The sequence below is a fragment of the Sebastes fasciatus genome, chromosome 17, assembly GCF_043250625.1.
Source record: "Sebastes fasciatus isolate fSebFas1 chromosome 17, fSebFas1.pri, whole genome shotgun sequence".
Lineage (NCBI taxonomy): Eukaryota > Metazoa > Chordata > Actinopteri > Perciformes > Sebastidae > Sebastes > Sebastes fasciatus.
In genome coordinates, this window is record NC_133811.1 from 6,698,973 (window position 1) to 6,723,782 (window position 24,810).

General features: G+C 39.2%; 1 protein-coding gene across 3 annotated transcripts; it reads left to right on the forward strand.

Moving 5' to 3' along the window:
- The first annotated feature begins 526 nt into the window (after positions 1-526).
- On the forward strand, positions 527-21,314 carry anln (anillin, actin binding protein). Of its 3 annotated transcripts, XM_074613975.1 has the most exons (25): positions 527-714; positions 3,130-3,280; positions 3,367-3,801; positions 4,980-5,311; positions 6,755-7,115; positions 7,393-7,595; positions 7,681-7,788; positions 7,878-7,989; positions 8,990-9,300; positions 9,865-10,013; positions 10,114-10,255; positions 10,411-10,546; positions 11,164-11,346; positions 12,002-12,128; positions 12,807-12,855; positions 14,537-14,590; positions 14,683-14,727; positions 14,937-14,969; positions 15,098-15,116; positions 15,642-15,754; positions 16,900-16,986; positions 17,125-17,232; positions 18,488-18,660; positions 19,394-20,216; positions 20,506-21,314. In XM_074613975.1, the coding sequence occupies exons 1-24, from the start codon at positions 697-699 to the stop codon at positions 19,506-19,508; spliced, it is 3,564 nt and encodes a 1,187-aa protein (XP_074470076.1). In that variant the 5' UTR covers positions 527-696; the 3' UTR covers positions 19,509-20,216; positions 20,506-21,314. The 3 variants fall into 3 exon arrangements, with proteins under 3 accessions (XP_074470076.1, XP_074470078.1, XP_074470077.1); XM_074613977.1 differs by lacking the exon at positions 14,683-14,727; XM_074613976.1 differs by lacking the exons at positions 14,683-14,727; positions 20,506-21,314 and having other exon boundaries at positions 8,987-9,300; positions 19,394-20,087.
- The last annotated feature ends 3,496 nt before the right edge of the window (positions 21,315-24,810 follow it).

Here is a 24,810-nt window from a genome sequence, read left to right on the forward strand (position 1 = left end):
ATATATTCTTAATATGCCTTAAGTATTTCTTATATATGTACATTCATACTTCCTGATATGTATATGTTCTTAATATGCCTTGTACAACGTATTTCCTTTAATAATTGTAATATAACTTATTATATTTAATGGAGCTTCCCAGCAAAAAGCCTTTCACACGATTGTACTTGTATAACTTGTGACAATAAACATCTTGAATCTTGAATCTTGAATCTTGCATGTTGCAGATCACATTGCAGACGAGGAAGAGAACCCGTGAGTTTGTGTATTAGGTCACTCAGCGTACGTTTTAACCGCTTTGTTTTTACCATTTGAAAACACAGATGATTGATTCATAAAACATGTGAAGTGCATGATGGGGTGGCGGTGGGCGGTGGGCGGTGCCTTGTTTGTTACGTCACATCTGTTTTTACATACACCCCAGACGGGCTGTGATTGGCTGTGCGAGTGTAAAGCCCGACTCCTCGATTCTGATTGGCTCTCAGGGACTTCCAACTGTTCGAGTCTGCGCAGTAGCTCCAGCGCTGAAATTCAAATTTGAACGGCTGTTTAGTGCAGAGAGAAGAAGAGGAACAACAGAGAAGAGAGAAGCAGAGAGCCGCTCAACTCACCTCGTTTCTGTACACATAGTGTGTACAACACCTATAAAGTACTAAGTTGTAGTTATATTGCTCAATTAAGGATAAACCATCCAAAATGGATCCATTTACTGAGGTAAGTCGTTGAGCTAACGTAGCTAGGTAACGTCAGATAGCTAGCTGTCGGGAGGTTGAGTCGACGTTGACGTTAAGTTACCTGCTAATGCTGAACTAACGTAACATTTCCTCTTTATATAGACTGTTTTAGTTATGGCAGGATACCAACTTGTTTACGTCCATAGTACTTTGACGTATGCCAAAGTTACCATGCAGAAATGTATGATAATGCATTGAAATAAGGTCACTGAAAGCCTGTCACGTGTTGTTTCTTTGTCTTGTCAGTTGTCAGCAAATACAAATCTGAAATACAAATAACAACTAGCTGGTAACTTACAATGCATACTCTTCTAACTGCTAGCTATAACTTCTATCTTTGTGCAATAATCTGGCAAAACTGTCATCTCATCAATATACATATTGTATTTTTATATTGTATTATCTTTTATATTTATATTGCACTCTTTTTTTATTGTATTATCTTTTTTTTTAGCACATATGGGATTGTCACAATCTAATTTTATTGTACTACACAATGACAATAAAGGGCTTGCATCCTGAGATCTTCAATCTATAGTTTTCTAACATTACATGTTTGACCAGTTGGTAACAGTTCAGTAATTTAGCCAGGCTCCTGACTGACCAGGACTGACTGATGAGTTCACTGACTCAACCACAAACACAACTGTATATTCAAATTAAACAGCTTTGTCTCCATTTAAGGCAATGGTATGTGTCAGCACTGGAAAGTGTCCAACACTTTGCCCTCTTGATTTTCTCTCTTTTTCCTTGATGCCGTCATACTGTTGTCACATGCTAAAACTGGAAATGACTTATATTTACTAACTAACAGATCTTGTTACCCCAGTATCTGGTGCCAGTAGAGTTTGAAATTTCAAATCCAGGAACCAGAAGCAGGAGTGGCTCATTCCTCAGGAATGCTGTAAAATGTGACTTGAGGTTTTCCACACTGCCTAGAGAAACTGTGAAGGCGGTGAAGTGCAGCTGCAGGAATGTGTTTGGGCTTGCACAGTTAACGTGCAGCTCACAGTAAATCAGATTGTGTGACATGACCAAGGGAAGGGAATGTCATGCAAAGAAAAGAAGAAAAAAAGGTGCAAAAGGGCAAGCAAACAGAGGCCTCTTTTTTTTTATCTCTGGTGGAGAAGGACTGTTTTATGTGTCTTAGGCTGTTGTGTTGCCTGTTAAAGTAGCCCATATAGAGACAGACAATGCGATGTGTCTTGTTCCACACATTTGCATTTACAGATCTAGCAGTTATTCTGAAAGATGGAGTATCAGTATATTTTGGCCTATATAAAAAAGCCACAGACTAATTACAAGTCTCACAGCAATGTACAGTATATCACAACAAAGACAGGCTTTGTTGAGGATCAGTTTCCGCGGCACCGTTTAGCCTCACTTCAAAAAATGTTTGTTTATATTTTCAAACATAAAAAGAGTGAAATACAGTTCACATGAAAGGAATGTAAAAGAAGTGTGAGGGTGTGGTAGAAACCTATAATGGCTATAAAACCACACCTAAAGGACATATAATGGGTAAAAAATATTACCATGACAAAAATTACCAGTACAGTGATGTTGTTTACTTCAGGTCATAAAAACTTTCAGTGTGTACTGACCAAGCTCTGACTAGATTTAGTCCTGACATAAACAACAAAGAAATACTTTTTTTTGTTATCCAAATCAATTTTAAATTGTAACTTGCTGTGGCATGTCAGGTTCTTAGAATTTATTTAAAAATGCGATGTGTGGTTTGCTGTCAAATAAACATATGTATCATTAAAAGAAAGAGGTCCGCAATTTGGGTAATACGCTTATTAATTTTCTTTCCGTGAGTGAAATCTCATGTCTGAGACCGGTATTGATCTTCTCATCTTATTCTAGGAAAGAAGGTGAATAAACATATTTCCCAAACTGTTGAACTATTCCTTTTAAGGACATAAAGAGCAACTAAAGCCTGCAGGAAATGTTTATATAAATATTTATGAACACTCACAAGTTGTTGATTTGAACTGTGAAATCTTTGTTATTCCTGTTGATGTAGCATAGGAGCAGATACTCTGGATTACTGTAATAGTATTGATGTTGGACTTGCTGTAGGAGCTGCAATGGGACACTGCAGAATGTTCAAAAAACACATTTATGGTTGTTAGAAAAAACCCATGGCTTGGATAAAAACAATTCTGCTGTACACAGGGGATGATGGACATAATAAAAGCAACACCTGGGCAACAATATAATGCAATCCAATCCAATATCCCTGCTATAAATAATACCTTTATGCAACTTATAATGTAACATTTTAAGACTGTTAATTAAGTTCCTTTAGTTGGAGGTAGTGTTGTATTGTACAGATGGTGATTTTATTCTGTCCATCTTTGGAGTAACAAACTGTTTTTTGTCAAACCAGAAACTGTTGGAGCGGACCCGGGCTCGCCGAGAAAACCTGCAGAAGAAAATGGCAGATAGACCAAATGCAGCAAACAGACAAATGGCCAAAAGGCCCAGAGAGCCGCTGGCTGACACCAACAGTGTGATCAGTGAGGCATTCATTGATAAAGGTATGAACACATTTGTTGTCCTGTAAATTTGACCAGTGAGCTGCAGCTCTACTCTTTGCTTATATTTTTCCATCGCTTCCTCCCAGTTCCACAGGTGTCCTCCAAGCCCTCCCCCTCAAAACGCAAGTGCTCAGAGGAAAATGTCCAGCCTGCAGCCGGTGAGGAGAACCAGGAGCCAGTGATGACACAAGCTGTGGCTCCTATGCTCTCCGATCCTCCCACAGACAAGAAACCCCCGGTGGGGCCTGCCAGCGTTCGATCCAGCTCGTCCCTGGAGAAGACCGCTACCCGGCCTGCTGTCCAGCCTCAACCAGGCCAGCTGAAAGCTCCAGAGCCAGAGAAGATGGCCGTCACCCCGGCACCTAATCCTCCCAGCAGCAGGGAAGTAGAGACGGTGCCTGCCAGTTCAGCCCTGCAGAGGAACAAGGAGGACCTGGTGGAAGTCACAGCTCCATCTGCTGCTGGCATGAAGTCTCGTCTGCAGAGGCTGGCAGAGAAGAGAAAGTGCTGGGATGGCGATGGTAAGAATATTTAGTTTGCTGCTTGAGATAATTTTGTTTTACCCCTCTGAGACCCGACATTACTGTCTTTCAGAGGTTGTAGCGGGCTCAGTATTAAAGCTAGAGTGAAGATACTGGTATCATATGATACTAAACGGCCTAAGGCATCCATTGGCACTAACCCGTGCCAGGCACTAACAACTGTCAGGACTTTTTCTGTGGTGTTCCTCAAGGTTTTGGTGTCTTAATGTGGTACTTTTGAGGGATTATTGATCATTTTTATCAATTCTTGATTGATAAAAGAAAAGGTTAAATTTAGCACCAAATCTGTGTAACAAATGGTATCAACTCAAAAACTTGCTGCAGCAGCTTATGAGACATAAGAGAGCATGGGAATGGCCATCATATACTTCCATCATAATGTTCTTAGCTCTTATACACTTTCACAATTATTTTTATCATTACAAGAAAACTTCATTTTAACAATGAAACAGTTACTTATAATATAAGACAACTTTTATGACTGATATGACATTCACAACATGTGAGATTCCCTTGCAAAAACAGTTACAATCTATTTTATATATTTATATTTCATTAATTGTTTTTTTGTTTCTGATTTATGACTAGGGCAACTTGACACACAGTGCAGTGAGGCTTCACCTCAAATTAATCTTCAGGTTATCAGGAACCAGGTTAATCTTCAGGTTATTACCTATGTAACATATACCCCTTAAACACCCCCTAAAAACGACAAATATGGGTCTGGCGTTAACTTAATTAGCTTTTCAAGGACAAATTTAAAGACACAATCCATGATCAAGGTGTAAACAAAAAAGAAGCTTCACACCAAAATAACAAAACAAACCGTTAGAATATTTTCTTCATGTCAGTAGAAGTGTATTTATTTAAAACACTGGTCTACAACCTTTGGGTCAATTCATTATGTATGTATGATTTTATTGATCAATATGAATTCAGACTGAGTTAACCTGTCTCCAGTCAGGCCATCACTGTTATAGTCGCTAGTAAGAGTCAAGTGTCAAAGAAAGAAATGGCCACAATGTGTCAAGAAAATACTCCACCTCTATTTTTTTTTGTAGTTGATTTGTATGTTATTGCAGCAGAAAGGGTTCCTGATTCACTTAGAGTTTCAATTGTCCCCGCCCATATCAAACATATTGCCACCTTTTTTCCAGACACCTCTGATGAAGTTCCCGACTGCGCTCCCCTATCCCTGTTGAAGAGGCAAGCTGAGGAGGTCCCACCAGCTGTTGTCCCCACCGTGTCCTCGGGAACCCCAATGGGGAGGAGAGGCAGACTCGCCAACCTCGCTGCCACCATTGGAACCTGGGAAGACGACCTAAGCCATGCTAACATTCCCCATGAGGATGCAAAAGAGAAGCCTGGCACAGCTGTTCCCAAGTTTGCGGTCAGAAGCGCTACCGTGGCTGCCGGCACTAAACCAGGTGCTGCAGGCCATGTGGTGGCCAGTTCAACTGCAAGCAGCAAGTACACACCCAGCTCTCAGGTAGGTTTACCTCTTTCTTCAGCATAAGCAGTAATGTCTGTCTGACTGGTTTGATATGAGCTGAGTTTGGCTTCTTTTTTCATTTGATCTAAAATGAAGACCTTAAAAAGAACAAACATAGTGCTTCATTACTTTGCTCATAAGAACACATAATGCTTTTGACTGCATTATATGAATGTGATAGATATGCATCCTGAGAACATTTATCTTGTGAAAGTCTGTAGTAATTATTACATGTCGAGCTACAAGGATAAATCGATTGAAAAAAAAAAAAAAATGAAAATGAACTATCTTGATAAATAATTATTGTTTGGCATTTTTGCTTGTAAAAAAAATAACTAAAATAATCTTCTCAGCTATGAGGATTTACTGGTTTTCTTTGTAATGCATTATCTGATCTTTTGGGTTTTAGACAAAACAAGACATATGCAGACATCACCTTGGACATTCGGAAATTATAACACGGCATTTTCACTATTTTGTGACATTTTATAGACCAAATAATTAATCTTTCAATTAAAAATAATAATATGCAGATTAATTGATAATGAAAATAATTGTTAGTTGCAGTCCTAATTACATGTATTAGGCCATATAAGGGCAGGCGGCACCCTCCGCATGTGAAAAGTGAAGCCAATGCTGAAGTGCCTTAAACTTGCATTCTTTCTAACAGCCAGCAGGGGGCGACGACTCTGTTTGCAAAAAGAAGTCTGAAGTCTATGAGAAAATGAGCCTACTTCTCATATGATTTATTACCTCAGTAAACATTGTAAACATGAGTATATGGCCTCAATCGCTAGATTCAAGTCTTCTTCAATACAGCATGATGTTCATTTAGTAAATTATGGTCCCATTTAGAGTCAAACAGACAATGAAGCAGGGTATGCTTTAGGGCGTGGCTACCTTGCAATTGTGTTTTCCTCTAAGAATTGTAACCCTTTCACAGTATGTTTTAAGTTTGTGAAAGTTAATTGTAACATTTTGGTCGCCTAAAAATATCTTATTCAGTGTTTGGTTGTACTTAGCTCAACCCTCTAGTGTCACTTCTGGTTGCAAAAAACCCAGATGGCGACAGCCAAAATGACAAACTTGAGGCTTCAAAACGGCTGTCCACAAACCAATGCGTGACGTCACAGTGACTACGTAGTACGTCTTCTATGTGTAAGACAGACAACATTACTGTGAGAGACAGTAAGAGGCAGCACCTTTTATGAATTTCCTATAACTTTATGAAACCTCTTTTACTGCAACGCAACGTCATCCGGCGACACATTGCATTGGTCTACCTGGTAACTGAAGGAACACGCCCCTGCCAACGCCGCAGCTTTCATATTCGTTTTGTTCCGAATTCCCAGTTAGACCCCTAGACCACCAGGACGCCACAACTTGTGTTGTTTTTAAATATGCTTTACAAATAACAGGAACTATTTTATGTCTTTTTAGCAGTTCCTGTCTGCTCCAGTAAAGCCAAGCCGAGTGGATCTTCCAAGCCTTCAGAAGGCTGACATTCCTGCAGCCAGGCCAGCACTCAAGTCACTAGCCAGTCCTCAGAAGAGTTCCAGCCAGGGGACGACCTTCCCCTCTAGTCCCCAGAAGAGCTCCCTCCAGGGAACAGCATTCCCATCCAGTCCCCAGAAGTCCGCCCCGTCCTCCTCAACTACAGTGCCTCAAAGTCCCCTGAAGAACCAGGCCCTCTCCAGAGATCTCAACCTCACCTCCAGTCCCCAGAAACCAGAACTCCGTGCCAAGCCCACTATTGCTGGCCCCTGTACCCCTCAGGAAATTGCCACTGCTGGAGCACCTGGTGAGTCATGCTGCAGTTCATTTTTGGAATTAATTTATACAATTACAGAGTGATGATGCAGTTCTTCACTGTCAGTGTTTTTGCATATTTTCTTATGTAGAAGTGGCAGAAAAAACTAAGATGTGCTGTTTCAGAGTTACTGCATTACTTGGAAAAACCCTTTAGACCAGTGGTTCCCAACCTATTTTCTTTGGAGTCCCCCCTACTTGTATCTAAGAAAAGCTGATCTCATGTATGAGAGATTATGTTATATATTTCTTTCCTTCATTCCCAACAGGTGTGAAATCTTTTCTGGAGCGCTTTGGAGAGAGGTGCCAGCAGCGTACCAACCAGAGCTCCCCAGCAGGGGGCGCCACCCACACCAAGACTCCCACTGTAACTCCATCAGTCACACCAAACACCAGACTGGCACAGGAGAGGTTCAGAGCTGCCCAGGCTGCACAAACCACCACTGCTGATCTCACCCAAAGACAGAAGCTGGTAGATTAATGTTATAGATACTACAGCATATCATATTTTTGTTTGGTATCATAATAGTAAAATGAGATTTTTAAATTCATTTCAGGAGCGTGAGTCTGAGCTGGCTCAGATTCGCGGTCGCTTTCAGAAGGGGAACAATATGTGGAAAAACAAAGATGGAGCAGCAGAAACCAATAAAAACACAGACATCAAGGTTGGCATACAAGTCATGTTTGACATCTCACAATATAGTCACGCTTTCATAGAATATGCAAGATTTTTAATGAATAATATGCTTTTTAGGAACAACTTAACAAGCCTGTGGAGGCTGAAGTCGCCCCATGTGAGCCACAGGATGAACCCACAGCGCCCTCTACTGACCGTGCGGATACACCCACAAAGTGCCCTCCTCCAGGTATTCAACAATACTTCGTATTGGTGTTTTAACATTATGTTTGAGTGATCAGCTACAAGCATTTGCAGTTGTTCTTTCATCCATTAGTCTCTCTTGACTTGAAGAAAAGTTTGGGAATTACCTTCATAATGTGTTTTCCTGACTGGAAATTAATTTTGCTGGCAAAACTTTTATTAAATCACTAGATTTAAGCGAACAGCTGTTTTTTTTACATAAAACATTTGGAAGTGTAGCCATCGCAAGATTTAAGAGACTATGACATCGTGGCATGAAAGGTCATGAGTTATCAGAACTATAGGGGTAATTATTTCCTTAAGTTTTAAGGCAACCTTTAAAATCTGTGTTTAGTCTTTTAATTTGCAAAAAGGTTATAATTGTTAAAAAAGAAATTAGTTTTTATGTTATTTTAGTTTTGGCCTTTTGATTTCATTTTAGTTTAAATTTGAGTTAGTTTTAAGAGTGCGACTGCTAATTTTAGTTATTTTTTTCTGAAAGTTTTTATAGTTTTAGTTTTAGTTAGTTTTTGTTAGGGCCAGCTACAATGTCTCAGAAGTACCTAGCCATATACATACAAATGTTTGATTTTCACATTAATTTAGTGAAGCAATTGCAGCATAGCGCCATCTCCTGGAAAGTCATGTCCGTTCAATTTCTGTGGTTCAATGTCACGAGAGGTGACGGAAATTCATGTTGTCTCCTATTTTTCGGTAGTGATATATATATCACTACCGAAGAACCAAGAACCAAAACTGAAATTAATTAACGTCAATGTTTATTTTATTTTTATTAGTTTTTTAACAAGGCACTATCGTTTCAATTTAGTTTTTCTTAAAGGATATATTTCTTACTTAGTTTCAGTTTACTAAAATAATTTTTTACAGAATATTTTAGTTTTAGTTTGCCAACCCTGTTCTGCTCTTTTCAATAATGGCTAGATTTTTCTTTAGTGTCGAGAAAGTGGGACAATATGTTTTCTAACATAAATTATGTTGAATAGCAGGTCATGGGTTGATGATCTCACCGCCTGCCTCAACATCCAGTCCTCTGAGGGTGGTCAGCCATGCTGTGGAGAAAACAACCGATGAAACCCCAGAGGAAGAAGAGGAGGTGGTCAAGGAGATTGAGATGAATGTGGACCAGTCCATCAACTCTGCAGTTATCAACGAGCTGTTTGATGCAGTCCTGGAGCAGAGTGATGATGATGATGATGAGGAGGAGGAAGATGCTTTGAATATCTCCTCCATGTCCCTCCTCACTCCACTAGCAGAGACTGTGGCTGCTGTGGTGAAGAGTCCAGAGAGAAGAATGATGGTAGGCACCAACATGATGTATCTTTCTATCACTTTCATGTACTTCATGTGAGAGTTACCATGAGGGAAACACGGCAAGAAACATCTTAAAAGGGTCCATCTGCATTCTTATCTATTTTTTTCAAATAGAAACTGTGATGGAATTTTCTATCTATTCCTCTCTCCTTGGTCGGGAGGTCAGAGTGTCTCTCATAGTGTCTCTCGGGTTGACATCACTGGGGTGGATTCCTTCTATCTATTTCTCTCTCCTTGGTCTTCCTTCCTGTTGACTGAGTTAACCTGAGTATCAGAAATTCCACAACAGAAACGCCCACTCAGCTGTTGAAAAAACAGTGACGTAGGTCACCATCAATATCAGTTTAAGTGTACGCTATATTTAGAATATTTTAGAAGGACATGGGAAAATAGCATTTTGACATTAAAACATACATACTTAGACCAAAATTTTAATGTTTGGATTTGAATACATAAGGAACACCACTGGGAAGCTGCACAATTATATAAAAACATCAAAAATAATAGACCCGACCTTTAATAATACAATTTTCTTCATGTCTTTGTGCAGACGTCAACTCCGGCCAGCTCATTCATCATAAAGAGCAACGCTCAAGACAACATTTCCAAACCTAGCAAGTTCCAGAGAACCAACATGACGCGGGCAGCCTCCTCAGACAGCGTTGAGGCCTTAGACGAGGACCACAAACTGCCATATAGGTAAGTGCTCCCATTTTATTTCACTTGGATGGATTACAGTTGGCTCTCCTCGCCGTTGCAGTAAATGTGTGACTCATCTGTTCGGTTCTCTGTGTGCTAGCATTGATGCATACAGGTCCATCAGGGTGAAGGAGTGCGAGAGACCCGACGTGAAACAGGTGATTGTGAGAAAAGAGGACGTTTCTCACAGAGCGGAGGAACCCAGAGGATCCAGTGTCTTCAATATCAAACAGAAGATGAAGGTTTGGACTAAATACTTTAAACTTTGATTCATGTTAGATTACAGTATGAGTGTAAAGTTTTCATGCAAACTCTTTGGACTTGATTGGGGAAAAAACAACAGCTTATTTAATCATACAGAGGGCTAACTTTACTATCACTCTTTATGTTTGTGTAGATTCTGACAAATGAGCTGAACCTGCAACAGACAGTCATTCATCAGGCCAGTCAGGCGCTGAACTGCTGCACAGACGAAGAGCACGGCAAAGGATCCCAGGTGGAGGCTGAGGCGGAGAGGCTGCTGCTGGTGGCAAGTGAGTTCATCCAGACAACAGACAAATACTTTGCTAGGCACACATGCATGTGGTCTTAGAAGTTCAGGGTTACTGCGCAGTGTGGAAAAGTATGGAATTTGATTTTAGTAATTTCTAGGACTGGGTAAGTATGGAAAAATGAAAAGAGTATGGGAAAATGTTTGTGTTTCCAGACTATTGACCCTATTCTGTTTTCTAAAAATATAAAATTCTGAATTTCTAAAAATAAATTGATAATACAAGCAGAGTGTTTTTCGTGGCATTTCGATGAGCCAGCACAGCCAGAATGTCTACCAATCTGTCAGAGAGCGCGGGCAACAGCGATCTTGATGCTGTTGAAAGCAAGGCCAAAAGTAACATACACGATTTGTGACTATGCAATTGCAAAAAAATAATTAATGCCTCTACTCAAATTGCTAATACATTCAAGCTGCCGCTTCCAGGCTGTGTAAACTGGGCTTATAGACATCTGCCATGTATAAATAATAAAGCCACAATACAACATCACCACTACAGCCCGTCTGTTTATATATTAAAGCCCCTATACTGTATGTAGGATTTGGCGACTCCCAGTGGTAGTATCAAAGCTGAACTTTCTGTCCTTTTGACTTTCTTAGCGGAGAGGAGGGAAGCGTTGAAGGCAGAGCTGGACCGTCTGAAAGGAGACCCAACAGGCCAGAAAAAGGCCTCTGCAGCCCAAGAACGTACCAGCATGTCTGCATCCAAGGGCTCCATCACCCTGCAGGAGTTCCGCCTGCCACTCAAGGCAGACTTTGTTTGCTCCATTGCCAACAAGCCAGGTAGCCTCAAAATGCATATATCCAACAATTTACTGTTGTTCGACATTATTTCCAGACATCAATTGTCACTAATGCTCAATATTGTACATCACCATTTCTGTCTTCTTGCTGTTTCTTGAAGGTGGTCTTTAAAGGGATAGTTCAGGTGTTTTGAAGTGGGGTTGTATAAAGTACTTCTCCATAGTCAGTGTATTACCTACAGTAGATGACAGTCGGCACACCCCCACTTTGGAGAATCAGACTAGAGTTACTGCACGGAACCAAAGCGATGTAGTGCTGTGGACGGGGCCTAAAAGAAAGGCTTACCTAAATAAAAATAAATATCAGTTTAAGTGTATGCTATATTTAGAATTTTTCCGCCGGTTTACCTTGCCATCAGTCAGCCCTTTTCAATGGGGAACTGAAACCATTGCATCCATCTATTTTCTCGCCAAAGCAACCAGACTCCAGAAAAATCTGTAATTTTCCTTTTTAAATAGTGTTAGGAATCAAAGTAACCTTCTCTTACCTGATTCTTGGTCATACCTTAAGAGTAGTGTTTTGGAGGCTATTTATAAATTTAGTCCTGGGATTGAAATTCCATGGAAACTCTGTGGATTTAGTCACTATCTGAGTATTTATTGTACTGATGGTTATTTTGTCTTGATTATTTCAGAGTCAACCAAACATTCCTTCTTCATGATGATTCGCGCCGGAGCAGAGAACACTGTGGCCACACCGTTAGCCAGCACACACCACGGCCTCAGTGGGGACACCCTGTCTTTCCCCACCAAGTTCACCATGTAAATCCACCACTCCTGCTCACTTACAAGAACACACATATAATTTGATAATGATTATTATTATAGGGCTGTACTGAATAGTTTGAAGCTTCATTCATGACCTTTACATTCAAATTCTAATTCATCATTTGACTGCTGCGGAGCTTCTTCTTTTTTTGCATGTCTATTCATTCTGTTTAAAGCAAACCCAGTATTTCTGCACAGTTGCAGATAAAGATTAGACTACACTGATATTAAACTATTTGTAGAATTAGATTCCAGTGTTACTGCGTAGGATTGATTCCAACTCGTGTGATCTAAACATTTCCAATAACACACTGACGAGTTATATTCATAAAAAAAAAAAAAAGAATAACTAATTTAATCCGATTAATCACTTTATTCAAACTGAGGATTTTTTTATTTGTTTTAAGGTGATGTCATAAAATATTACGACAGACATTGGAAGCTTCATTCAAAAACAAAAAAAAAGACATTCGCTACAGCCCTAGATTCAGACATTTGACATGATGATGTTTAGAGTGTTTGATCAAAATCTTACTTAAAAGTGCACAGTAATGTTTTTGTTATGTAAAAACATTTTGATCAGATTCCATGCTGGTGTACTTTAATGTGATTTATGTTGATCATGATTGTTGAATATTGACAGCAAATACTCCTCTTCCTCCTCACTTTCAGGTCTGATGTCTCCAGTGACTTTAAAATTGACATTGAGGTCTATAGCTTGGTGAGTGTCTTTACATCATGAATACAGATACCAAAAGAAATGTTGCTCTGACCACATATGCACTTTATTTACTAGTTTTGTTTAAATTCTTACATTTTGTAAACAAAACCTCTTAACACCTTTAACACATACTAAAACTATGATATGCTTTTAGGCATTTGTTTCCTCTGTTCCTAAGCCTCTTCATAGGGTACAGATGAAATTTTAAAATGTGCAAATTCTTTGCAGATGTGTTGATTTCATGATTTTTGAATTCACTAAATGTTTGCAGTGTCTTACAACAAACTCTGTATCAACTGGTGTAAATTGGCTAGCTCAGCAGCTATCTTCATTTCCAATACAGATGATGTATCATTGAGTGATCCTTCCTTTATAATATCTAATATTTTATTAATAAGTCTTCATTTGCACTTTGCTTAAGATTGAAAATATGATCCTTAATTTGTCAAATACTTCAATCCCACAAGTGGCATAATGCACAGTTAACATAAGACACACTTTTGAGTTCCACATGCCAGCTGTAGAAGTTAAAGCTATCATCATAAACTAAAAGGAAAATAAGCAGTAAGAAATATTTTAAGAAGACTTGAAGGAAAACAAAAAATAAACATTATAATAAATATACTACAATAAACACAGTTTTAGTTTTTTAGCTTAAATATATCCCTACCAAAAAAAGGAGACGGCGTGAATTTCTGTCAACTCTTTTGACATTGAACCACAGAAATATAACAGACTTGACATTCCAGAAGATTACAAGTTATCTTGTCACCTGCAATTTCCATAGATTACCAAAACCCTACGCAGTTCTCCAACCATGTATTTTGTATGTATGTATATGTAGCTACATACTTCTGAGACATTATACCTGTCCCTAACAAAAACACTCTAAATGGGTCCCTTTGTATTTCCAATTGCAATGTTTGTTAATGCAGTAGCTGACAGGAAGTAAACTTGGACCAAAGCTGTTGCCCTAGCAACAGAATGGAAATGAAAAGGCCTATATAAAAACTAAAACTAACCATTTCTGAAAAACTGAAAATAAACTAAAACTAGCAAATGCACTCTGAAAACTACAATGAAATTGAAAAGTAAAAACTAAACTTAAAAAAAAAAAAAAAAAACTAAATGAAAATTCAAAACTATTCTAACCTTGTTGTACAGCTGTGGCTGTTTTGGTGATGAACTATCTCGACAGAAAGAAGTTGTTCATTGAGCACATATGATTCCATTTGCTGTGTTTCTGAGGCCATAATTGCAGCACGTTTAGCTTTTAAAGGTCCCATATTGTGCTCATTTTCAGGTTCATACTTGTATTATGTGCTTTTACTAGAACATGTTTACATGCTGTAATGTTAAAAAAAACTTTATTTTCCTCGTTCTGTCGGCCTGAATATACCTGTATTTACCCTCTGTCTGAAATGCTCCGTTTTAGCGCATTTCGACGGAATTGCAACAGATTGAGTGTTTCGATACTTTCACAGTATTAATATAGGACTTAAGCCTGCTTTATAATAAAAAAAACATGACAATCTAATTTTTTTATAATATGAGACCTTTAATGTCTGTATATTTCTATGTTTCTGCCTCCTAAAACATATTTTGGATAACTGGTACATACATGTTTTAGTACAGAGCTGCTATGTAGAATTACTGACAACTGATTCATTATAATCTTCAGGTGCAGAAGCGTGACGTCTGCAATGACAAGAAGAAGAAACCCAGCAAGTCAAAGGTAAATCCTCATTTTGTTTTTGTCTATTACAAAATGGAAAACACATTGTTAGTGTGTTAATACTTACTGTGTGTGTGTGTGTGTGTGTCCAGATAATATGGAGACAGGTTCATGAGGCCCATGATTTGTGTATGTCGGTACGAACAGTTTCTGTTTCAAATCCCTCACATGTTGGTGGGTGAGCACTGTGTGGGCAGATGAAGAGTGTCACTGTTTCTTTACACAGCTTCAGGTGGTTGTTTCATTTAGTGGAGAAGAAGTCCCATCTCTGTCACATTGTACTGTCACTCCCATCTTTCCTTTTTGAAGCAAATGCACATTATTTGTTTTACTTTTATCTTTCTAGGCTATCACTCCAAAGAGATTCCTCGCCATCACCGTAAGTATTTCAAATGGTTTTTTTTCTGTTTCCCAACAACCTTTTAATTTTATATCAGAATGTAACTCTTACTTCACATCTGCCTGACATTTTTTTTTATTTTTCTGTTTTCATCTCTTGTCTTGCAGAAAAGTGCCCACACACCAGGTATGTCACGATATAAAATCTAAAACATTTGTTCCATTGAGTCAAATGAGATGGAAGCATTTTTTCCCCTGTAAGGGATCCTTGGCTGAAAAAACAATGAGAACCTCTGCTGTTGTGATTGAGTACTACACTTGATTAAACTTGGGAGACGTGCAAGAGACAGATTTAAAACACTGAAGCAGCAGAAGCAGATTCTTAAATTTGTATTCCCTACTATGGGTCAAGCTTCAAAACTGCTTAATTCTACACTTCCCAAAATGCAACTGGATTACGCCCTTCCTACCTAGTAATCACCCAAGTTCTTAGACCTCACACCCCTACTTTTTAACGCAGACTGTCTGTTTGTCACCCTGATGATGTCAAGGTTATTTTCTCAGATTTTACAAAGAAGACATACACATGTCATACAACAGTTTTCACTGGCTGAGTAGCACTCCTTAGAACAAGTAAACTAATCTTGATGTGTAAAATTGGTGCAGTGCCCCTCCTGTGAGGTATTAATGATGTCATTCTTTCTGTGTGTAGTTATGGCCAGTCCAGGAGGCCCCAATGCTATTCGCACCAGTAACTTCGTCCTGGTCGGATCTCACAAGCTCACCCTGTCCTCCATTGGGACAAACAAATTTCCTTTGGAGAAGGTATTAATGACACCTTTTAATACCTTTCATCTCCTCATGTCCTTTTTCCACTTTCCTTCTTTATTCTTCATTTGCATGTGGCTGGCTGTCCATGCTGTATGTATGACGCAAACAAATGGCTCACTTGGATCATATTCATATATTTGTGTACAGGCTTTACAGAGACTCACTGTCAGAGTCTGAAATTAACACCTGCCAAATAGGGGTAAATCATTGGCAGTGGCGGGAAAACGTTAGGGATGGGAATAGAGAATCGGTTCCCGTTGAGAACCGGTTCCTAGTTGTCTGATTCATCTCATGCTATCGACTATCGATTCCTCTTATTGAGGGAACGCACCCTATTTTTTTCCCTGATAATGCTATATTGTGAAAAACAAATCTATGTCGAAATTGGCAGGAGAGTTAGTTAATGTTAGCTGTTAGGAGCTGGTGGGCAGCTTGGCTAAATAACGGAGCTACTAACATTAACAGAGCTTCCACTGAGTTACATTCGTTCAAGCTCTACTCAATAAAAGTATTAGGTGAAGCTTAATTATAACGTCATCATGATGTGTTCAAATGCAATCTTGTAAAATTAAGTTAAGCAAAAGACTTGTTGGGCTTTTGGCAACGAGCATTTTCTGCATCGTCTCGACAAAAGCTTAACCACACTTTGGACGTTTTTTTTCCTCTCCGCCATTGTAGCTAAGAGCAAGGTCTCCGATATCTCTAACGTCGGAGCTTATCGATACTACGGTCTTGAAAAAAATTTGCCCTGGGGCTGGTTTAGCACCGGGTTTCGGTACCCATACCTAGACTCTGCTCACAGTGACCCTGTTCTTTGTCCTGGGACCGCATGTTCTCTGTGTCCCTCATTCACCTACCTTGCTATCTTTCTTTTAGATCAATTATGAAGGAAGTGAAAGAGAACTGCTCAATGACATGTTTCCTACCAAGGTTACTACTCTTGTTTTGTTTTGTGTGGGAAGGAGGGTGAACACACCACAACATAGCTTAATCTGATCACAAATCTGTTCTTGTTGCTTTTCATCAGATCGACAGGTGTTTTTAAGCGACTGTTAACCATCTAAAAGAAACTTGTTTAACCATATTTCGTAACTTTTTGAATGGTGAACATGTGTGTGTGTTGTTACTTTGGATTCAAGGTGCCATTCCTGTGCCCTCTGGAGGGCCACGTCTACCTCAAGATGCAGTGTGAAGTTGGCTCAAAAGTGGAGGAGAAGGGCTTCCTGGTGAGTGCAAGCAGATCAAATCATCACCACAGATAACTATAACTAATATAAGATAACTAATGCTGAGGCTGACACGGATGTGCTGATGCTTTTTCCCCCCAATACAAATACGTTGTGATTTTAATTCCCTCCCTCAAGACGATGTTTGAAGATGTTAGTGGATTTGGAGCCTGGCACAGAAGGTGGTGTGTCTTGTCAGGATACTGCATCTCCTACTGGACCTACCCAGACGATGAGAAGCGCAAGGTAACCGAGCTCTTCCACAGAGCTTCTTTATTCTATTTTATGGACTGGTGGTTCCTGTTTTCTGAGTAGATGTTATTGTTTTTAAAATTACTCAACATATTTGCCATAAATGTGGCTATTGTCAACTCTGTGGGTCGTGCTAACGTTGCACTCGCCACCTCCATTGTAGAGATTGGGGGAAACGAGGACTTGAACAAAACAACATATATCATAAACATGATTTATAGATAGAATAGTGCTCCAGGGATGACGTATTTTTGTAGGCCAACCAGGAAGTTAGAATCGCCCTGGTTCCCTCGACAGAAAGCCAATGGAGATTTTTCCATTGTGCTTTGGAGTATTGCAGTAAATAAGCTCTGTGGCATACAAACGTCTATGATACTTTCGTGTTTTGTTCAGCAAGATAATCAATTCAGTTGAATCACATTTCATTTTCTTCATAAATGAATACAAATTTGATCTTGAAGTGTGAATGCAATCGCCAGAAGTAAAAAGCTAACATTAGGCTATAAACAAACTACGCCACGGTCGTGTGAGTATAAAAAACAGAAGGCTTATAAAGGCGAACATGTTTGGTTTGATGACGTTTAGTAGTCTCATTTAGCCACTTGTTAGCAACCGCCTTTTTTAAGACACATAAAACCTTCTGAATTCACAAATAGGATATTTTATTTTATGTTGTGGAGCAAAACTTTAAAATATCTTAAAGGTGCTAAATGGGGGATTGGGAGGATTTCTATTGCCTCTGAACATGGCAGCTAACGGTGCTAACAACGGTGAAAGTGCTGACCGAGCTAACAGTGTCAACCGGAGGGTGGGTGCTACGCTTCCGCGACGACGCTGTCAATTGGGACACCGTTATCCGCTGTAACCGCCATATGAGGGCAGCGACCGTGAGCTAGCCAGTGGGGCACACTCACATGCACTAAAAAGCACACAACCAGCCCGGCTAAGTCAACAAAGCACGGAGAAGCTCTGATTACAACACACACAAGAGGGAGAGTGACTTCGTTCTCTGCTCGGGTAGACTTTACTCCTCTATATCCTTACATAGACAATAGTTGTTTGCTGCTATATTAATGCTCTGGATATCATATAAAGCACCTTTAAATGATCTGGTGGACAAACTATGTAACGGTGACACTCTTTCTAAATGACCTCGGACATTTTTTTGGCATTTCTGACAGTTTGACATTTTGTGTCTGTCACATCTGTGTTGACCTCACATTTTTTTCTTTCTTTCTTCTTCTGTCAGAATCCTATTGGTCGCATCAACCTGGCTAACTGCACCAGTAAGAAGGTGGAACCAGCCAACAGAGAGTTTTGTGCCAGACCCAACACATTTGAGCTCATCACAGTCAGACCACAAAGAGAGGATGACAAAGAAACGCTCGTCAGCCAGTGCAAGAATACCATGTGTGTCACCAAGTAAGTTCCTTCCATTTATACATATGAATACATATACGCATATTGTAACATGTTTATCAAAAAAAAAAAAGGTTTTCTATAAATAACAGAGACCCTGCATTGCTGAATAGGGAAGGGGGGATAGAAAATTGATTCGGGACGCAGTAAACTCACTATCGACGCGTCCAGAGGGTGCACCCTATTTTTCCCCTGAGAATGTTACATTGAGAACAACAAATCTGCGTTGAAATCAGCAGGATGAGAGCAAGTTAACGTTAGCTGTTAGGTCCGTGCAGGAATGTGCTGCTAACAGCTAACGTTAACTAGCTCTCATCCTGCAGATTTCAACACAGGTGGTACCATTTACATTATGATGCGTTCAGGCTCTGTTCAGTAAAAATGAGTATTGGGTGAAGGTAAATTCTAACGTTATCATGATGTAATGTAAATATAATCTTGTAAAATATGTTTCTTGGCGAGAAACTTGAATAAATCCAGTTGTTTGAAGGAGATGTTTTCACAGCAATATACGATAGATAATAGAGAGGGAATTATTACCTGTTTAATTAACAAAAAACAGTATGCAAACGGTAATAAAGGAGTGTACGTTGAAGTTTTGTTGAGATTTGTTGTTTTACTTATGTTTTTACCATGATATCGAGAATCGTGGAATTTCACAGCTATTGGTATCTACTACTAAATTTCTGGTATCGAGACATGCCCATTTCTGAACATGGATTGTTTTTGTGTGCAGGAACTGGCTGTGTGCGGACACTAAGGACGAGAGGAACCTGTGGATGAGGAAACTGACCCAGATTGTGGTGGATCTGCGTATGTGGCAACCGGACGCCTGTTACAGGCCACTGTAATTACTGCACTCCGTCACAACAATCAGCCCTTCTATCTTTTGGACTGTCTATATCAGTGACACATGCCATTACAAAGTGCAATACAGTTTAAGAATTGTTAAATATTTTTTACTTGTGGATATTTTACAGGAGATTAGTGATCCAACACATAAGTTATAGATCAGAGAAGAGTTAATAAAGCCATACATTTGAAACATTTCAGTACAGTATTTTGTGTAGGAGTCGGGGTTTGGCACTATTTTGTTTTTTTTATACATTTCCAGACTGGTTTGATATTCTAATGTTTGGGTATTTTATGTTAATGCCAATATTTAGTGTTGTTGACACACAATGCATGGCTTTAAATTATTCGGTTTCAAAGCTGAAATCAATATATATATATATAAAAATGGTGTTGGATTACAGATGAATACTAATTTGGGGCACCACAGTTTTATCCTGCATGACAGCACAGAACAATATTGATACTTTTGGTAAGTTTTTACTTTATATATTAGCTTTTATAACTTGTGGCAGGTCTTTCACATGTTTTTTATTCATTGTCATGCACATATTTTTGCTACCAGTTAAACCCCAGCTTTTATTCTATTTGTAATGTTTGTTCAGTGTTTATGTAATTATTTCAGTGTGGAAGTTAAGGTTTTGGGTAACTGGGGGTAAAGTCTGTTACATATTCTACGCTAGAACCTGAACAACACTCATTTTTATGTAAATGCAAACATTTTTGATATAACAGAACTAAGATAAACAACTGATGTACAAATCAGAACATTTTACAGTGTAAACAAAGTTGTCAGTGGTGGACTGCAACAGTGACATTGTTTGGAAATGACCTTTAACACATCTTACTGCAGCTTATTACACAGCTTTGTTGAATACTCCAATCTGATTGGTCAATCATGGCGTTCTACGATCTGTTATTTCTTTATAACCTGGTACATTTAGCGACGGCCAACAAAAGTTGTTACTACATTCTTAATGGCTGCTGCAAACACAGAGATTTGACCGTAATACAGCAGGCTCATGTATCCTGTAAATTTTGTGAAAGTGCGGATTTATTTATTTTTAAAGGAGAATGGTTCTTTTATCTGTAGTTGCTCATTAAAGGGCCAGTGTGTAACATTTAGGGGGATCTTAGACAGAAATGGAATATATTATTAATAAGTGTTTTTATTTAGTGTATAATCACCTGATAAGAATCGTTGTGTTTTCATTACCTTAAAATGTGCCGTTTTTATCTACATACGGAGCGGGTCCTCTTCAAGGAGCCGGTCGCCATGTTTCTACGGTAGCCCAGAACAGACAAACCAAACACTGGCTCTAGAGAGGGACATTTGCGTTTTTGCGTCGGCCACTGTAATTCTCCTACACGCCTGGCTAATGGGGGAAGTTTCAGTTGCCGCCAAATCATACACACACACTGCACCTTTTTAAGCAATAATATCTGAATCTATTGCATCAGATGGTGCAATCACAAACATTTTGGACTACATATTTTCCCCTCACACCCCTTGTGTTGCTTGTGGACAGTATGTAACAGACTTTACAGAGACCCTGCAGGTGTTGGTAAATTTCAAATTGTCATATTTTAAAGTAAATGACAATGCTTTTTTTCCTTATGTTAATAATGAATACAAAGTACACCCCGGATTTATTGTTTCGGAGTACCCTCTACATACAGTTTCATCATGAAGAATACGGGTGAGCAGGAAATAAGTTGGTGCTTTCAACAGATACTTTAACAGACTTCAGTTTGTCAGGTATTTGTGGATCTGAGACTTCAATAAATGCCTGCTTTGACCAAAATGGACCAGGTTACTAATGCTTAATTTACTTTTGTCAATTTGTTGAAATGTAACATTAAATTGAGGCTTCAATGCGTTTTGAGTGCGAGAAAATGAAAGTGATGGTTTCTGTTAACTTTTTTCATAACGTTAACCAAAAAGCTAACGAGCTGTCCAAACTTCGAGGGTCAGGTGAATCTGACTTGGAAACTTACATGTTAGAGTTCCAGCAGGAGGGCGTGACACTCGTTTAAGGTGTTGTCTGTTTTCCATTAGTCGGACTCACCGGATGTAGTCTCTGGGTAGAAGCCCAAAGAAAGTATATTGCTAAGAAGTGAAAGTTATTTGTTTGTTCCATTGCAACGTCAGCGCCCAGCAACAGAGCTACGCCTCTACTTTTGGACTACTGGCCTTACTCCAGTTAAACAAAGTGCTGTACAGAGGTAAAACAAAATTATTTCTATTCTATTGTCATATTTAATGTCTCTACCGAAATGGCTTGTGTTGAACAATAAAAATATTATAAATATGCATACTATTATAACTATTTACTTATTTGCTTGTAAAACTTCATTTCAAAGCCGATCACCAATTAGACTCCGGGTCCCTTTTTACTCGCCGGTGTGGCGACACGTTTTGACAATTAAATGCTGGTCTCAATTAAACGCAGGGTAACTTTTGTCAATATGGACATACCACATTTGAACCGTCCGGTTCATTTTAATGGAAACCATGAGCACTTAAAGCTGCAGTGGGTAGAATTGGAGCAAATAATGTTTTATAAAAAAGTTATTTTTATAAAACGGTCACTATATCCTGACCGTAGAGCATGAGACAGGTAATCTGAAAAAAATGTCATGTGCCTCTATGTCCTCCGGTGCTCCTAATGACATCTGCAGAGTGCTCTCCGTCACGGAGTGGGAGGTAGTAGGGACTGGATTGGAATTGGGTCTCTGTCTGGATGCACGCGCTCGTCTCTGTTATTGTCTCAGTCCAAAGTCCAAAAGTCAAAATGTATTGAAACAGCGGACAGCCAGCGGAGGGTGAGGAGATATTCACTGAATTTGACAAAAAGTGTGTTATTGAATTAGAATCACAGCGGAGTAGAGGCATTTAAACGTTTTTATAATATTATTAGTTCATATTTAAGTTGTCTTGGCAACATATCTTACAATATTAGGCTGTTTAATATGCTATTAATTAATGCATTTATTTATTTGGCACATTTCCCAATGGACAGTTTGGCTGTTGATCTGGGACAACTACACGTGATACCGGCTAAAAGCCGGGAGGCCGCTGTTCATGTACCGTGTTAAACCAAATCATGGTTGACTTATTTTAGCGTAGTTTTGTTACGTAAAAAAAAAGACACACCCGCCCTTTAAGTTGCCATACAGGTTGATAATGACGTCATTGTTCAAAGTACAGGCTGACTGGTGGTACATAGGCAGCCAACTAATGTAATGATGCATACAGCTGTTTGTTATCAACAAAGATGCGGAGGGAATGTGGTGAAACAGCTTTTCTATAGAGCCTCTGATCAGGTGGGAGCTGCAGTAGCTGCGAGGATTACAAACCGGAGCCAGGTAGGTGTCTCTGACAAATGACTTTAAAACAGTAAAGGCATAGAAAAGAAATAGAATGACTTTATTGTCATTGTATCGTTAAAAACCATACAACGAAATTTGGAGTGCTACTCCTGTAAGGTGCCGTAAGTTAAAAACACAACCTGCCATATAATGTAATGTAATATAATGGTATCCGTGACTACTATCTGTCTTCCACCATAATTGAGTGTTCTTAACCTCTTACCAATCCGCCCTCTTTTTTTTTAGAGGGGTCGGGGTGGGGGACAGGATGTTCAGGGGTAGATAAATAGTCAACGGTAGATGTCACATAAAAGTGGTGTACATCATCCGAAAGCTGGGAACCTGAAGATTAATTTGAGATGTAGCAATGTGTGTCAAGTTGTTCTAGTCATTAATAAGTAATAAGTTAATTAATCCATTAAAATAAATTGTAGAACATGATGATATAAGTGTATGATGGCCATTCCCATTATGTCTCATGAGCTGTTGCAGCAATTTTAAGGTTGTTACCATTTGTTACAAAGATTTGGTGCTAACCATTTTTTACCACTCGAATTGATAAATAATTACCAATAATCCCTCCAAAATTCCACATTAAGACACCAAGACATTGAGGAACACCATAGAAAAAGCCATGCTGTGATTTGGTATCAAAAACTTTTGACATTTGGAGATTTCTGCAAGAATTGCATTTTTCGGCGATTGAATAGCGAGCACTGCTCAGAAACCCCCTTTTTGTCAATCTAACTAGGAAAGCCATCCATCCTCTGAATGCTCTAGGTCTCTAGTTTGTGGCTGTAAAGTTTCATGAGGCTGTGATTATCCTAGAGGTCACCACAGGTCATTTTATACAGTGACGTCAAGTTTTAAAAAATGGTTTCACTACAATGAAATGGCTCCTATGGGGACTAACATCATCACACATGAATACAGTTGGGCTCATTGGATCCACACGATTCTCAGCTTTACAGTGATACCCAAGACTATTTATGGACCCCAGTATGCAGAAATATCTAGACACACCATTTTAGAATAGCTGAAAATAACAGATTTATGCTGCATTCAAAAAACTGCATGTGATTATCATAAAGTGGGCATGTCTGTAAAGGGGAGACCCGTGGGTACCCATAGAACCCATTTTCATTCACATATCTGGAGGTCAGAGGTCAAGGGACCCCTTTGAAAATCGCCGTGCCAGTTTTTCTTCGCCAAAATATGGCGTAACTTCGTAGCGTTATTTAGCGATCTTCCAGACTAGCATGACAAGGTTGGTACCAATGGATTCCTTAGGCTTTCTAGTTTCACATGATACCACTATCTTCTCACTTGAAAAATCAGACCACAACAACCCCTCTTGTATGAAATACATATTGTAACAGTATCTACTTTTAAAAAAAGAATAAAATAGCATCCAGTTCCATTTGACGCATTTTAGTCTTTTCGTGTGTCATTTAAATGCCACGCAACAAAAGTACGGTAACGTCCTCAGTTAGGTTTAGGCAACAAAACCACAGGAAAATGTCATGGTGGCTTAAAATAAGTACGTAAACTAAGCAAAATACGTATGGAAACAACGTAACATACTGTAAGTACGGAAAACGCGTCACTTACGTAACTTACAAAACAACGGTCTCCTGGTTGGAAGTCCTGTGTTTGTTGGACCCATCCACCTCCCTTCCCGTCCGCCATAAGCGGTCTTTCTCACTTTTTAGTCTACGTCACGAGCTGATGCATTTATATTGTAGTCAGTGCAGACTACATGGCGTACAAATGACACACAAAAAGCAAGAATAGCGTTCTTATTGCACGCGTTTGTCTATACACATTATAGTGTCATTCGTACGCTTTTTTCGTGCAACCGGGCTGAGTGCAAACAAACACACAGCCCTGTTTATAGAGGTACTCCTTATCAACATACATATAACCAAC